Source organism: Trachypithecus francoisi, unplaced genomic scaffold (genome assembly GCF_009764315.1).
Source record: "Trachypithecus francoisi isolate TF-2019V2 unplaced genomic scaffold, Tfra_2.0 Lachesis_group10, whole genome shotgun sequence".
Taxonomy (NCBI): domain Eukaryota; kingdom Metazoa; phylum Chordata; class Mammalia; order Primates; family Cercopithecidae; genus Trachypithecus; species Trachypithecus francoisi.
The window spans coordinates 129,404,896-129,421,047 of NW_022681455.1; the positions used below are offsets into that span (position 1 = coordinate 129,404,896).

A 16,152-nucleotide genomic window follows, 5' to 3' on the forward strand; every position below is an offset into this window, starting at 1 on the left:
ACACCATTGTGGTTCCTGAGCTCTGAGAGTTTTCGCAACTGTCCTTGAGGCCTCTAGAGCCTCACGAGTCTGTGTTTCTGGCTCCTTACCCCTTCCCACATTACCCAGGAGCCAGGAAATGTGAGCCAGGAGCATAACAACTGCAGCCTCTTCGCTGTCAGTGCTGTTTTGTCTTCACTGCTTGGCTCCTTCAGGGCATTGATGGCTGGTCTTTTTTTTTTTTTTTTTTTTTTTTCTGGGACGGATTCTCACTCTGTCGCCCAGGCTGGAGTGCAGTGGTGCAATCTCGGCTCACTGCAACCTTCGCCTCTGTGGGTTCAAGCAGTTCTCCTGCTTCAGCCTCCCAAGTAGCTGGGACTACAGGTGTGCACCACCACACCCAGCTCATTTTTGTATTTTTAGTAGAGATGGGATTTCGCCATGTTGGCCAGGATGTTCTCGAACTCCTGACCTCAAGTGATCCGCCCACCTCGGCCTCCCAGACTGCTGGGATTATAGGTGTGAACCATTGCGCCTGGCCCATGTATGCCTGATGTTTAAAAATCCTGTCTTACAGAAGAAGTGCCTAGGTTGAAGGGTGGAAGTCAGACCTTGGGAGGATTGCGTGGCATGCAAAGTGCTGTTTACAAAACTCTGCCTGTGGGTGGCACAGTGAGGTTCAGGGCGAGGAAGTGGATTATAATTCGCTCAGATCTGAATTGGCACTCCATTATGCTGAGGCTTTAGCAGCCCTGTACATTTCTGGTAGCTATTAGGGAATCATAATCACTATGATTTCTGTTTGGAGTGATAATAAACGGCGCACAGAAAAGGAAGGCGTGCAGTGCGTGCACTCCAGGATTCGGTCCTGTTGACTTGGCCCTGCAAGGCCCTTCTCAAGGCCTTCTTGCTGCGAGCAGGCTCCCCTGGGCTTTCTGCCTGCGGGAGTTGGGGAAGGAAGCCCCAGTGGCCCACACCTGCCCCAGAAGGTGACAGCTTAGAGGTTGAAGGGATAGGTATTTAAAGACTTGGTTAAAACGTGTACATTTTCTAATTAAATTTCGTGTGGAATGTCAGATCACAGAAAGATGCATTCGAGTCAGAACTCTGCAGGATCCCCGGGGGTGTCTCCTGAAGCCCTGGAGGCCTTTGTGTTTTGTTTTGGTTTTTTTTGTTAGATGTACCTATCGTGTTTCCTGCCCCAGAGCTCGTGCGCACGGAGGACTCTATACATATGTGTGGGGAGTGATGGGATGATGGATTTTAGAACCTGGGTGTGATCCTTGACCCTCTATTTCCAGTTTCCCTGACTGGAGCAGGGACCTGAAAACTGCCTGCTTGGAAGCGGGTCGGCAGGTCTCTGAGGTTTTTTGGAGTGCCCTCTGTGTGTGTTTTGTTTATCAGTGTTGGTTACAGAAACAGGTGTCTCCCGTCCTGGCACCAGGTGACAGAAGCTGGCTCCTGGCTCCCTAGCTTCTCTCCCAGGAGCCGGTGTCTACACTGCAGGACCCCCAAATGCTAAAGCCTCGGCAGTCAGGGCTGAAGGGTTTTCATTGGTGTCTGAGAGCCAGGTTTTTCCGTATGTTTGTATTTTGTTTGTTTTTATAGTGCGGCCTCTGCATGTTACAGTTAACCTGCGGCCTTTTGTGCCAGGCCTCCCCTGAGACCTGGTGAGTCAGGACCTCTGGGAACAGGGTCAGGGTGCATGTGTCACAGTGACGAGGTGCCCTGGCTGTTTCTGATAGACACAGTGGGAAGAACTGTCAGTCAACGTCCTGCCAGGAGGGTGGAGACCACCCTATGATTGTCACAAAGAGCACCTAAGGGAAAGTTGGGTCCACCCGATGGCTGCAGAGGAAAACAGTGAGTGGAGGGAGCCAGTGTGGCTGGGCTGCTGAGACCCAGAGGGAGGGAGGGAGCTGCGCTGCAAGCTCAGGCGTCCTGGTGCGTGCTGTTGGCAGGAGTGGCTCCCTTGTCACCCAGCCTTCTCAGTCCTACCCGTGCCTGCTGCAGGCTGGGCCTCACCTGGAACAGCTGGCAAAGCAGGCCACAGCTTGTAGGGTGTGCAGGAGGGTGGCTGGCAGCCCAGTGGCCGTCAGGCTCCAGGGCCTTAATGGCACAGAAGAGGCCAAGCCAGCAGCACTCACATGCTGGAATCCGGCTGCATGACAGGCTTTGCATCCGGTGCCCCTGGCCTGTTTTGGGTCACAGCAGGCCGAGGTCAGGGCCATGTCCCTGCTGCACAGGTGAGGAGAATGCAGCTGGATTGATAGCTGTGGCCTCCTGGCGTGGTGCCTCAACCTCAGCCACGTCTGTCCCGGCAGTATGTGAGAGGTCAGGTTCTCAGCCCCACCCCAGACAGACTGAGTCTGAAACTCCAGGGAGAGCCCAGCCAGTGGTTTGTTAAAAACAAACCCTCCAGGTAATTCTGATGCATATTAAAGTCTGAGAATCATTGATTTTAAGTAATTCCAGGGACATAAACCCTCTAAAGATACCAAGTCATTTTATTCCCTAATGTTGAGGGTTTTCTGTTGGCGTTTTGAGATGAGGTCTTGCTATGTTGCTCAGGCTGGTCTCCAACTCCTGGACTCAAGCAGTCCTCGTGCCTGAGCCTTCTGAGTTGCTGGGAATATAGACGTTAGCCATCTGATGTTGAGTTTTGCAACTAATTGTCACATAGAAGCACCTTCATGCAGGCAGGCTTTGCTTACTACAGGATGGAGCTCTAGGCACGTCATTGTAGAACCAGTGGACTATGATGCCTGTTCGAGAAGTCTTCAGGAAATAGTCTGGTACTGTATAAAGGACAAGAAAATTGTTTTTCCTTTTGTTGTTGTTGTTGTTTTCCTTTTGTTTTTTGTTTGTTTGTTTGTTTGAGACAGAGTCTCGCTCTGTCACCCAGGCTGGAGTGCAGTGGCGCCATCTTGGCTCACTGTAGGCTCCCGGGTTCACGCCATTCTCCTGCCCCAGTCTCCCGAGTAGCTGGGACTACAGGCACCCGCCACCACACCCAGCTAATTTTTTGTATTTTTTTTTTAGTAGAGATAGGGTTTCACCGTGTTAGCCAGGATGGTCTCGATCTCCTGACCTCGTGATCCGCCCACCTCAGCCTCCCAAAGTGCTGGATTACAGGCGTGAGCCACCGCGCCCGGCCTGTTTTTTCTTTGTATCTCTTTTGGAATTAAAAATTCACCTAGCAGGATCACTTAGTAAAAATAATACTTTGCAGCCGGGTGCGGTGGCTCACGCTGTAATCCCAGCACTTGGGGAGGCCGAGGCGGGCGTATTGCCTGAGCTCAGGAGTTCGAGACCAGCCTGAACAACATGATAAAACTCTGTCTCTACTAAAATACAGAAGAAATTAGCAGGGCATGGTAGTATGCTCCTGTAATCCCAGTTACTCGGGAGGCTGAGGCAGGAGAATTGCTTGAACCTGGGAGGCAGAGGTTGCAGTGAGCCAAGATTGTGCCGCTGCACTCCAGCCTGGGCAACAGAGTGAGACTCTGTGTCTTTTTTATTTTTTTTATTTATTTATTTTTTTTGAGACGTGGCAATGTGCGCCTGTAATCCCAGCTACTCAAGAGGCTGAGGTGGGAGAATCTCTTGAACCCGAGAGGTGGAGGTTGCAGCAACTGAGATGGTGCCACTGCACTCCAGCCTGGGCGACAGAGTGAGACTCAAAAAACAAAGCAAAAAACTCTCACATATGTAAGACTAAGAAATGACAGCCAGGCGCAGTGGCTCACATCTGTAATCCCAGCACTTTGGGAGGCTGAGGCGGGCAGATCACAAGGTCAGGAGATTGAGACCATCCTGGCTAACACCGTGAAACCCCATCTCTACTAAAAAAAAATACAAAAAAATTAGCCGGGCATGGTGGCAGGCGCCTGTAGTCCCAGCTACTCGAGAGACTGAGGCATGAGAATGGCGTGAACCCGGGAGGCAGAACTTGCAGTGAGCCAAGATCGTGCCACTGCACTCCAGTCTGGGCAACTGAGTGAGACTCTGTCTTAAAAAAAAAAGGAGAAATGTCATCTTTTCATAGGGCTGCTGGGGATGCTGTACCCAGAATGTTCTACAAGTCCAATAGGGACATGTCACCCAAAGACATGAGGGGCCTCTAGTGTGCACAGGATGTCACCTGTGAGAAATGCGGTCATCAGTAGTAGCCCCACCGTGAACAGAGTTTCTGGTTAAATCAGCGTCAGGCTGTCAGGCCATGGCCAGGGCTACGGACTGGGCCCTGCCAACTTCCCATACGCCCCCAGCACAGGAAGTGGTGCGGTGCCAGTGTATTAGAGATGGGAGTGCAGGCTGCTGTTCTTTGGAGTAGGATGTCAGGCTGGTGGGATACAGAGAAACCAGAACAGTAATTTTCAAAAAGCACACTCCCTTTCCTCAGGTAACAGGTCTACCAGATGCTGGTCGAGCACCTCCTTTGTCCCAGATGCTTACCTGAGAGAGTACAAGTGGATTTACCTGGGATTTGCTGGTGCTCTGTAGGGAAGCCCCTGAGTGAGCAGGGAGGGAGGGTTGGGCTACCTGGAGAGTGAGACAGGCTTGCTCCACATGGGCAAGCCCACAGGCCCACAGACTCTGAGGGCAGATGGGTGTATGGGTGCCCAGGCATTGCCTGTGGCCTCTTCATGCCTTTGGGGACCTCATCCCCTGCCTTCGCTTTCAGTAGCCAGCATTGTAACAGGAAGGTGGGCAACAGGCAGGTGGGCACCACCCAGACCGTGCTGGGTGGGGTGAGGGACAAGAGGCAGCAGGGGGCTGCATCACTGCTCCCTTTGTGAACTGCCTGGGACCCTCCTTTTCACCTTGGGTCTCTGCAGCAGGCAGGGGCATGTGAGCACCTGACTCCCACCCTTTGCAGAGCACAGCCTCCCTCCACCTGGGTTGAGGTCATCACAATTTCAACCTGAATTGTGCAAATGCAAGCTGTGTTTCATTGTGTAATATTGCATAACCCTTAGATTAACAGTGGGTCATGTTCGACATTGTGGAACTTTTTCTAGTACTTTTTGAGCTCCAGTTTCCTTGTCATTGAAATGAAACGGTTAAACAAAGTGATCTCCAAGCTCCAAACGTCTGATGGTTACACGTTCTCTAATCGCTCAACTTTTCACCTGCCATGCCTCTCCCTGGGCAGGGCTGTGGGCAGAAACCACCTGCCTCTGGTGGGCGTGTCCAGTGGTTCCTCTTGACCAGGACCTCGGGTTCTCCCCTCCAGCGAGGAGTAGTCCACTCCACGTGCCAGTGCTGAGTCTGACACTGCCCAGACCTCTGGGGACGCGGGGTCTCTGGAGTGCAGAATGCATGTGTGTGCACAGGACACTGTTGGTGCTGGCTGGTTAAGTGCTGACTGCAGAATGAGGCGCGAGCCTCCCATTTGCTGCGAGCCAGCTTTGCCCAACCTTGCTTGATCACAGAACCCTTTTCTCAAAAGGCCCATTCACATTTTGGATTCCCTAAAACAGTCTGGGAAGTGTTTGTGCAGACCATGATACTGCCCAGTAGCATTTATTTTTAAGTTGAATTAAATACCCTTCCAAATTCATTTCAAGAGTGTTTCAGAATTTTTCACGATGGTACTGAGGAGTCCGTTGTTGGCATGGTTGCAATTCCCGGTGGCGTGCTGTGGTGGCACGCTCTCTAGAACACGGTTGCGGTTCCCGGTGGCGTGCTGTGGTGGCACGCTCTCTAGAACGCGGTTGCACTTCCCGGTGGCGTGCTGTGGTGGCACGCTCTCTAGAACGCGGTTGCACTTCCCGGTGGCGTGCTGTGGTGGCACGCTCTCTAGAACGCGGTTGTGGTTCCCGGTGGCGTGCTGTGGTGGCACGCTCTCTAGAACGCGGTTGTGGTTCCCGGTGGCGTGCTGTGGTGGCACGCTCTCTAGAACGCGGTTGTGGTTCCCGGTGGCGTGCTGTGGTGGCACGCTCTCTAGAACGCGGTTGCGGTTCCCGGCGGCGTGCTGTGGTGGCACGCTCTCTAGAACGCGGTTGCGCTTCCCGGCGGCGTGCTGTGGTGGCACGCTCTCTAGAACGCGGTTGCGGTTCCCGGCGGCGTGCTGTGGTGGCACACTGTCTAGAACGCGGTTGTGGTTCTTGGTGGTGTTTGTGTTCACGCGTTCTCTGGAGCGCGTGCTGCGGAGCAGATGGTTCTGAGGCAGCCCCGCTGAGGAAATGCTGTGTGCCTCATTCCTATCCACTCACCCACGACTTCCAGAAAGCCTGCAGGAAAGAGGCCTTTTCGTTTTGCTTAAGTGCAGTTTCCCAAAAACAGATTTGCCAGCACAGCCCTCTTGTCAGAGAACACACACCCTCACACTCATTTTGGGAAAGTCTTTTCTGCCCTCCTGGGCTCGTGCGGTCCTCCTGCCTCAGCCCGCCAAGTAGTTGGGGGCCACAGCCGTGCGTCTCCAGACCTAGCTAATTGTGTATTTTTGTAGAGACGAGCTGTCTCTCCATGCTGTACCTCGCATGCTGTCCAGGCTTCCTCTTCTTTTTTGTGTAGCATGATGTCATGTCACCACAGGTCTCTACAGATGTTTACTGAGTATCGTAATTCAGTGTGATTTGAGTAGTTGCACATTCGATTGAATGATGTCGGACTGATTGGAACGAACTGAAGCTGTGTCCTTTGGGAGAGCCAGTCCTAGGCCATGTGGAGAGTTGAGGAGATGACCTCGAGGGTGTTAGTGGCCACCCATAGCTGGAGCCACCGCAAGCCATGATGCCTCAGGTTCCCACCCAGTCTACCCAAAGCAGAGGGTTGACCTGGGGCTGAGGCATACCCTGGAGGGGTGTCCAGAGACCTCCTGTTGCTAGTGTACACTTTGTTTCCTCTGCTCTGCAGGAAAGGAGGTGCAGAGTTGTGGGCCCCGCCAGGAGTTTAGAGCAGACCCCACCACCCTGTGCGCAGTGGGGAAGACAGCCTGACCTTCCCAGCAACTGGACAGTTGACCCTCCCTGTTCGAGGAAGAATCCCCTCTGTCCCTGAGACGCCACCTCTCTGGGCGTGCCTGGGTCTGTGTCTGGACCTCCTGCCTGCTGCTTCTGGCCGCCGGTTTTCATGTGCTGCAATGGGACTGGCTTAATTATACAGGCTTTTTAGGATGTTTAATGTCTCAGAGGTCGTGTCTGGCATGTCTTCATTTCCAGGGTTTTCTTGGCTGGTCTTGGGGTCTGATGTTTCACGTGAACTTGGGTGTCAGCTTGTCTGGCTCCGGAAAGAAGCTCATTGGTGTTTTTGCTGGGATTGTGTCACATTTATAAGTCAGCATAGGAAGGACTGACTTGTGGGCGATTCCGAGCTGTCCTGTCCCAGTGCAAGAGGCGTCTCCCCATTTATTCACACACACTTCGTGTCAGAGGTGTCTCCCCATTTATTCACACATACTTCATGTCAGGTGTCTCCATTTATTCACAAAGGTGTCTCTCCACTTATTCACACACTCTTCGTGTCTCTCAGGTGTCTCCCCATTTATTCACGCACGCGTCGTATCTCTCAGGAATGAGCTCTGCACATTTCTGGTGAAATATGTTAATATTTTATTCCTCAGTATTTTTTTTTCTTTGTTGCTATTGTAAATGTGATTTTCTCCACTCTGCCTGCTAACTGGTTATAATCTGTGTCTATGAAGACACTGATTTCTATGTTAATTTTTTTAATCCTCTGCCTTTCCAAGTTTCTTTTTTGTTTATTTGAATTGGCCATCAAGTCTCTGGGTTTTCATGTGTAGTATCATATCATTTTGCAAATCTGAGCTCGTTTTGCTCCTTGTTTTTGTGTTCTTGTGCCTCTAGTGGGCTCCCCTTGTCCAGTCAGGTGGTGCCTCCACACAGGGACAGGTGGTTGCGGAGACTCCTGGGGGAGCTCCTCCTGTTCTCCAGTGAGTAAGGTGCTGGCTTTAGTTCCAAAGTGTGTCAGTATATTTTTATCATGCTAAAGTATCACTTCCTTGTTTGTTCGTTTGTTTGTTTAATTTTTGAGATGGAATTTCACTCTTGATGCCCAGGCCGGAGTGCAATGGCACGATCTCAGCTCACAGCAACCTCCGCCTCCCGGGTTCCAGTGATTCTCCAGCCTCAGCCCCGTGAGTAGCTGGGATGACAGGCATGAGCCACCACACCCGGCTAATTTTGTATTTTCAGTAGAAACGGGGTTTCTCCGTGCTGGTCGGGCTGGTCTCAAACTCCCGACCTCGGGTGATCCGCCCGCCTTGGCCTCCCAAAGTGCTGGGATGACAGGCATGAGCCACCGCGCCCGGCCCTCACTTCCTGTTTTCTTGAGTATTTTTGTCACAAAGGCTATTGAATTTTGTCAGACGTTTTGTCATCTGCGAAAAGAACCCTTTGGCTTTTGGCCTGCTCTTCCGTGTGGTTTGTGGATGGATTTCCTGACCTTGAGCTAACCCAGCACTCCTGGAGTAAACCCCGCTGCGCCACGGCCTGTTCCTTTCTGTCCCTAATGTTAATGTGGTCTTTTGATACCAGTGTTCCTAAGTGATGAGAGTTCTTTTTCATTGGCCCTTTTCAGACTCGAGCCTTATGCGGACCCTTATTATGACTATGAAATTGAGCGGTTTTGGCGTGGCGGACAGTATGAGAATTTCAGGGTGCAGTATACAGAAACAGAGCCGTACCATAATTACCGAGTAAGTATGACTTAAATATCCAGATATGAACTTCATGATCTGTTCATTAAAGTCATCCCTTTTTATTTATAGTAAAAAATGTAGGGCTTTATATGAGCTTATAGAGTCAGCACAGTGTACCAGTTTCAAAACCAAATTGATTGTTATGGAGAACTAATTCAGAGCCAGCGATTAAATCAATGGTCATTTGAACAAGGACTTGCCTGAAAACTGGTTCTTGCTATAGTTTTGGGGTTTTTTTTTTGGTTTTTGTTTTTTGTTTTTTGAGATGGGATCTCACTCTGTCACCCAGGCTGGAGTGCACTGACGCAGTCGTGGCTCACTGCAGCCTCTACCTTCTGGGTTCAAGCGATTCTCCTGCCTCAGCCTCCCGAGTAGCTGGAACCACACGCATGCACCACCATGCCCAGCTAATTTGTTGTATTTTTTTGTAAAGACGGGGTTTTACCATGTTTCCCAGGATGGTTTTGAACTCCTGAGCTCAAGCAATCCACTTGTCTCGACCTCCCAGAGTGCTGGGATTACAGATATGAGCCACTGTGCCTGTCCTGGTTTTTTCTTTTTCTTTCTTTTTTTTTTTTTTTTTTTTGGAGATGGAGTTAACTCTGTTGCCCAGGCTGGAGTCCAGTGGCATGATCTCAGCTCACTGCAACCTCCGCCTCCCAGGTTCAAGTGATTCTCCTGCCTCAGCCTCCTGAGTTGCTGGGATTACAGGTGCCCACCATCACACCTGGCTAATTTTTTGTATTTTTAATAGAGATGGGGTTTTGCCATGTTGGTCAGGCTGGTCTCAAACTCCCTACCTCAGGTGATCTGCCTGCCTTGGCCTCCCAAAGTGCTGGGATTACAGGTGTGAGCCCCGGAACCCAGCTCGGCCTGGTTTTGAAAATGAGATTTGCCAGTATACTTAATGATGCTTGTGTCCAGGGGTGCCTGTGTCCCCCTGATCGGGTGTGTCACTCTTCCCTGCCCCTCAGTGATCCCGTTTAGGATGTGGCGCCTGTTCTCATCTACTTCAGCCAGCTTGTTAAGTGTGTTCCTGCGGGCCTGCTGCACCTCACTGCTCTCATGGAAGACTGGTCTATACTGAGATTTCCTCCCTGGAAATCTCCCTGGTCTGAGCCTCAGTTTAGCGTATTGATGAATTAAGTGCTTCAGACTGTGAGTTCCTCATCTTAGCTGTTAGGGTGATTGGACGAAGTGCTCTAGGGAAGGGTCAGTTAGAAGCTGCCGTGTAGTTCCTGCTCTGTGACTGCGGGGACAGTCATGAGCTTTGAGGACCAGGTGCAGCTGTCTCCTCAGGAGCCCATCAGGGTGAGCTCACCGAGAGGAAAGGGCCCTGTTGTGCCGGAGAAGTCCCCCTGCTCCATCCTGTCGTGCCCCGTCTCTCCATAGAGCAGCTTCCTCATTGCAGGGGGGCTGCAGGGTCCTGCTCCCTACCCCTGGGCGGGGTACCCTGGAACGTGGGAGAAAGCCCCAGGAATCCCTTTCCACTGCGTTCCTCTCTGCTGTGTCCGAGGGAGGGGCAGCAGGGAGGCTGGGGGTACACCCCACATCTCCCCAGCAGAGGCCTCCAGCCTGAAACCCGTCAGGTGCACTGTAATTGGACTTTATTCAGTTTTAACATTGAATATGAGAGCAAATGAATGAGTAAGAGCAGAGAGACAGTTGGAAAGGGCATCTGAGGATTATAGTAGAAGAACAGGAGCAGCCTTTTGGATGCCCACTCTGCTCCAGAGGCAGGGCATGTGCACTGCCGTGGCTGCACCCACCTGGGACAAGCCTGGAACTCCCGTCTCTGGATGGACGAATGGATTTGCCCAGGCCACACGGCAGAAGGCCATCTGTCCCAGCAGCATTGGGCTGTGACTGCAGAACTGCTGCCTTGAGTTAGTCTAGAATTGGCGGTTGGGCTGATTTCACTCCTAGTTCGTGTTCGCTCTAATTTGGCATCTGACCCGGTTTTTAAACGTTGTGTTTTACTGAGAGAGTTGGGAATTAGATCTCCCCTGGAGGGTGCTCCCTGATCCTGCCTCTCTCTTGCCATCTCCTCTGTTACTCCACCGCAGAGTTCAGTCATAGTCGTGTGCACTTGGCGTTTTGTGTGTAGGTTTGTGGGGTTTAGGTGTGATTTTGTGACACAGATTGCGTGGTGTTGGAGCCAGGGCTTTCAGTGCCTCAGTCACCCAAATAACGCACTGTATCCCCATGTGTTTGGCTTTTTAACAAAGGAAAGGGAGCGGGAGCGAGAGAGAGAGAACAGACAGCGCGAGCGCGAGCGGGAGCGGGAGCGGGACCGAGAGCGGGAGCGCCGGCAGAGGGAGCGTGAGCGAGAGCGGGAGCGTGAGCGCGACAAGGAGCGGCAGCGGAGGAAGGAGGAGTGGGAGCGTGAGCGAGCCAAGCGGGACGAGAAGGACCGGCAGCACCGTGACCGCGACCGGGAGAAGGAGCGGGAGAAGGAGAAGGGGAAACCCAAGCCCCGCTCCCCGCAGCCACCAAGGTAGACCCTGGTTCCTGAAGCCCAGGGGTGTGGGGGAGGTCCGGCATGCAGCTCTGTCCCTGGCCCCTCGACCTCCGCTTCCACTCTGCTGCCCACAGCTCTGGAGCCCACGGAACGAGTGCAGGCCCACGGCCGGAACCCATAGTTCCAAACCCAAAGCTCTCCGACGCTGGGCCTTTCTGTAAAACTCCCAAGGTGGTGACATCTGCCCTGAGCTCCTGGGAGGCTGTTCTTGTTCTAGGGGATCTCACTGATGTGAAAGTGCTTACAGTCCAAATGCAAACATCAGTGTGCTTTAACAGACACTGCCCTTGTGTACCACACATGGTGTGTAACTCACACCCTGGGCACCATGTTACTGTTCTCAGGAGAGTTCTGAATTCCAAAGCACGCCTGGCCCCAGAGCCTTGGGACTGGGCTCAGGTGCTGTGGGCTGTCCGTGTTGCTGGCCAGGGTGAGGCACTCCAGCAGCCGGCATGCAGGGGAGGGCTGGGGGGCTGCCGTTTCCTGCTTGCCACTTCCTTTGTGGAGTGGGTGCCTTGGGTGCAGAATGATCCTTACTGCCAGCTGCTGGGGGAACAGCCAAGACCCATGAGACAGGCAGGCGCTGGGGCTCAGGACAGCCGTTTTTTTCCTTCAAGTATACTTGACTATTAGAGCAGAATGGATGGGCCTCAGTGGATATTAGAGTACTGGATGATGTTTTTTGTGGGTGTTTCTTACAACTTTATTGAAATATAATTCATGTACCATGCAACATACCCATTTAAAGTGTACAATTCATTGGTTTCTAGAATACTCAGAGTTGTGCAGCCATCATCACAATCAATATGAGAACACTTTTATCTCCCAAAGTGAAACCTTGCGGTGGCTCACACTTGTATCCCTGCACTTTAGGAGGTTGAGGCAAGTGGATTGCTTGAAGCCGGGAGTTTGAGATCAGCCTGGGTAGCAAAGCAAGACCCCATCTCTATTAAAAAAAAAAAAAATTAAAATTAGCCGGGCGAGGTGGCATGAGCCTGTGGTCCCAGCTACTCAGGAGGCCAAGGCAGGAGGATTACAGGATCACCCAGGTGTTGGAGGCTGCCATGAGCTACCCTCGCATGGCTGTACTCCAGCCTGGGTGACAGAGCGAGACCCTGTGTCTTAAAAAAAAAAAAAAAAAAATTTGTTTTAAAAAAATCTAGGCTGGGCACGGTGGCTCACGTTTGTAATCCCAACACTTTGGGCAGCCAAGGTGGACAGATTGCTTGAGCTCAGGAGTTGGAGATCAGCCTGGGCAACATGGCAAAATCCCGTCTCTACAAAAAAATACAAAACATTAGGGCGTGGTAGTGCACCACTGTGGTCCCAGCTACTCAGGAGGCTAATACAGGAGGATTGCTTAAGCCCAGAAGGTTGAGTTGAGGTTGCAGTGAGCCAAGATTGTGCCATGGCACTCTAGCCTGGGTGACAGAGTAAGACTGTCAAAAAAAAAAAAAGAAGAAACCTTGTACCCATTAGCAGTCACTCTCCACTTTGCCCACACTTCCCAGTCTCTTTTTTTTTTTTTTTTTTTTTGAGACGGAGTCTTGCTCTGTTGCCCGGGCTGGAGTGCAGTGGCCGGATCTCAGCTCACAGCAAGCTCCGCCTCCCGGGTTCATGCCATTCTCCTGCCTCAGCCTCCCAAGTAGCTGGGACTACAGGCGCCCGCCACCTCGCCCGGCTAGTTTTTTGTATTTTTAGTAGAGACGGGGTTTCACCGTGTTAGCCAGGATGGTCTCGATCTCCTGACCTCGTGATCCACCCGTCTCGGCCTCCCAAAGTGCTGAGATTACAGGCTTGAGCCACCGCACCCGGCCACTTCCCAGTCTCTTAGCAGCTTTGTGTCTCTAGGGATCTGCCCGTTCAGAACATTTTGTAGAAACAAGTGTGCGATATACATGGCCTTTTGTAACTGGCCTCTTTCACTTCGAGCGTTTTTCACATGTGTCCGCGCTGTAGCGTGGGTCAGTGCTTTACTCCTCCATGGATACGCCGCGTCGCGTCCCTCCCTTCGTCTGTTGATGGACATTGGGTTGTTTCCACGTCTTGGCTGTTGTGAACATGAATTTGTGTGCAGGTTTTTGTGTGGACCTAGGTTTTCATTTTTCTTGGGCATATACCTCAGTGTGGAATTGCTAGATCACGTGGTCACTCTATGTTTAGCTATTTGAGAAACCCCCAGACTGTTGTGCACAGCAGCTGCACCTTTTACATTCCCGCTGGCCGCGTAGGAGGGCGCCATCTCTCCACATCCTTGTCTGCACTTGCTGTTGTCCGTCTTGTTGATGACAGCTGTCTTGGTGGGTGTGACGTCTCCCTGCTGTTGAGATTTGTATTTCTCTGATGGCAGATGATAACGAGAGCGTCTTTTTCTGTGCTCGTCGACCGTTTGTGGATCTTCTTTGGAGAAATGCTTATTCCGCTCCTTTGCTCGTTTTTTCGTTTGTTTTTATTGTTGAGTGGTAATAGTCCTTTATGTATTCCAGATACAAGTCCCTTATCAGGTATAGGATGTGCAATTCCAATTAATGTTTTCTTTTTGTTGCTTATGGTTTTGGTGTCATGTAGGATACTGTTGTCTAATACAGGGTCATAAAGATTTACTGCCATGTTCTCTTCTAAGAGTTCCATGGTTTTCGCTCTTACACATAGGTCTGTTTGATCCAGCCTGGGTGACAGAGAGAGACCCTGTCTCAAAAAGGGGGTTCGGTGAGACCATGAACATTGCTCCGTCTCAGGGGTGGTTTGTGTGAGACCATGAACATTGCTCCGCCTCAGGGGTGGTTTGTGTCAGCGTCTCCGTGGCAGTGAAATGCAAGGAGGGATCGAGGCATTTCCTTGTTGGGAAACAGCCCAAGACTCTTCCAGGGTCATGGGCTGCAAGACTTCCCAGTCAGGAGTCTGTGCTTCCAACTCGGGATGTTGTTTGACTTGGTCTCATAAAATCCACATTTGGACCTAACCTACACCTTCCAATAACGCAGGACTCTGCCAGACCTGCAGGCGTGGGCAGCTTCATGGCTGGAGCCACACAGTGGCCGCACTTGGAGGGGCTACAGTTCTCACGCTCCCCTCAGAGACCTGGCAGCCATCAGGACCTGTGACTGTGGCTCTGGAAGCATTTGCATTCCCCCACGGGACAGAAACAAGCCCCTCGTCCACATCATCTTGTCCGTGTGGCTGGACGACACCCGTTCTTGTGTACAGTGGAACACAAGTCGTCTACTCTTTTCTGAAAGTCAGCTTTCAGGCAGGACTTCGCAGGCCTTTGTTTCAGGGTCACTCATGGCTGTTGCTGCTGCTTAGCGGGTGGCCTAGTTTTGACTGTTTTCATTCTCCAGCTCACAATGAGTGGACTTCCCTAAATGTGCTGTATTTTATCATACTCTCCTAACATTAGGCAAAGTCATCTTTTTAAAGAACATTGAGGGCCGGGCGCAGTGGCTCACGCCTTTAATCCCAGCACTTTGGGAGGCCGACGCGGGCAGATCACAAGGTCAGGAGATTGAGACCATCCTGGTTAACACGGTGAAACCCCGTCTCTACTAAAAATACAAAAAATTAGCCAGGCGAGGTGGCGGGCGCTTATAGTCCCAGCTACTCGGGAGGCTGAGGCAGGAGAATCGCTTGAACCCGGGAGACGGAGCTTGCAGTGAGCTGAGATCTGGCCACTGCACTCCAGCCTGGGCGACAGAGCAAGACTCCGTCTCAAAAAAAAAAAAAAGAACATTCAGAATAAGTGACATACTTCAGCTGTTTTTAATCCTTTTATGTTATAGTTATTTTGAAGTTTATATGGTCATCCAAACGGGGAAACTAGCATTGACCTTGATATTGTGCTGTCTTCTTCAGCCTTTCAAGTCCTTTTTGGATAGAAGCCCTTTCCCTACAGCACACAGCATTTTCAGTGTGGACTCAGCCTAAGGCTGCGTTCTCCACTGGAACCCCACTGCAAAGGTGAGATCCAGCACCCCATGCACCCACCCCCAGCCGCTCACTCTTGCCTTTGACGGACTGCCCCCACCTCCTCCGTTCCCTCTGCCTGGAGGGGCTGCCCCCACTTCCTCTGTTCCCTCTGCCTGGATGGACGGGCTGCCTCCACCTCCTCCAGGGTTTTGCTCAGATTCCCCTGCACAGGGAGTTCTCCCCATCCTCTCTTGCTTGCCAGCCTGCTTTCTTGTTCCTCATGGCCCTCAGTGCCCATCTGGAGCCCTCGCAGCAGGTGGTCCTGGGGCATCACCGTCTGCCCTGCTCCCCGCTGCAGCCTCCTTGCGTCTCCCAGAGTCCCACACAGGTTGGTGTTCATCCACATTTGGGGGTACTCACTCATATTTGGGGGTGCTGTCAATGAGTTTTAGATTTGGTAGCAGCCTGCATTTTTACCTGCATGTCATAATTGATTGTTACAAGTTGACAAAATTGCAGATTGATTTCTACAAACAGAACCAGCTCAGTCTGCTTTCTAGATTCATAAAATGGGGGTTTTCACGCAGCCCAGATCCTTGGTTTTAGAAGCAGAGACATAGAAAGGCAATGATATCCACGTGGAAGGTCACTGTGCTGTGTGGTTCTGGGTTTGTGAGTCCGTCAGCGTGTCCACTTCGGTGGCTTGTGGGCACACATTCCTGGCCTGTACAGACCCTTCCCCAGCCCCTAGTCATGGATTCTGCCTGTTTCCGAGAGGCCGGGGGCTCTTCCCAGTCAGGAGTCTGTGCTTCCAACTCAGGATGTTTTCTGTGTACAAGAGTGTACTTTTGGGGTATGTGTTAGAGGGCGGTCGTGCCTAAGGTCTCAGTGTTCCTCTGCTGTGGCCCTCGCAAGTTAGTGACTCGTGGGATGGGAGGGTAGATTCCCACCTGCTGAGCCCCTCTGTCCAGTGTGCTCAGCCTCCCCAGAGGAAAGCAGGTGGCGGATCCCAGGAAGCTTGGAGAGGGTAACTGCCAGCATGGCCACCAGGCAGCAGGTTGCCATTGCCAGCCCCCGA

At 51.8% G+C, this 16,152-nt stretch overlaps 1 protein-coding gene across 9 annotated transcripts in view; it reads left to right on the forward strand.

Annotated features, from left to right (window-relative positions):
* Positions 1 to 16,152, forward strand: part of ZC3H18 (zinc finger CCCH-type containing 18) — a 68,313-nt gene that overhangs the window by 32,555 nt on the left and 19,606 nt on the right. For all 9 annotated transcript variants that reach the window (XM_033219316.1, XM_033219319.1, XM_033219321.1 and 6 more), the window contains 2 exons: positions 8,527 to 8,644; positions 10,876 to 11,144. In XM_033219316.1, the coding sequence (XP_033075207.1) occupies positions 8,527 to 8,644; positions 10,876 to 11,144 (387 nt within the window). The remainder of the gene's footprint in view (positions 1 to 8,526; positions 8,645 to 10,875; positions 11,145 to 16,152) is intronic.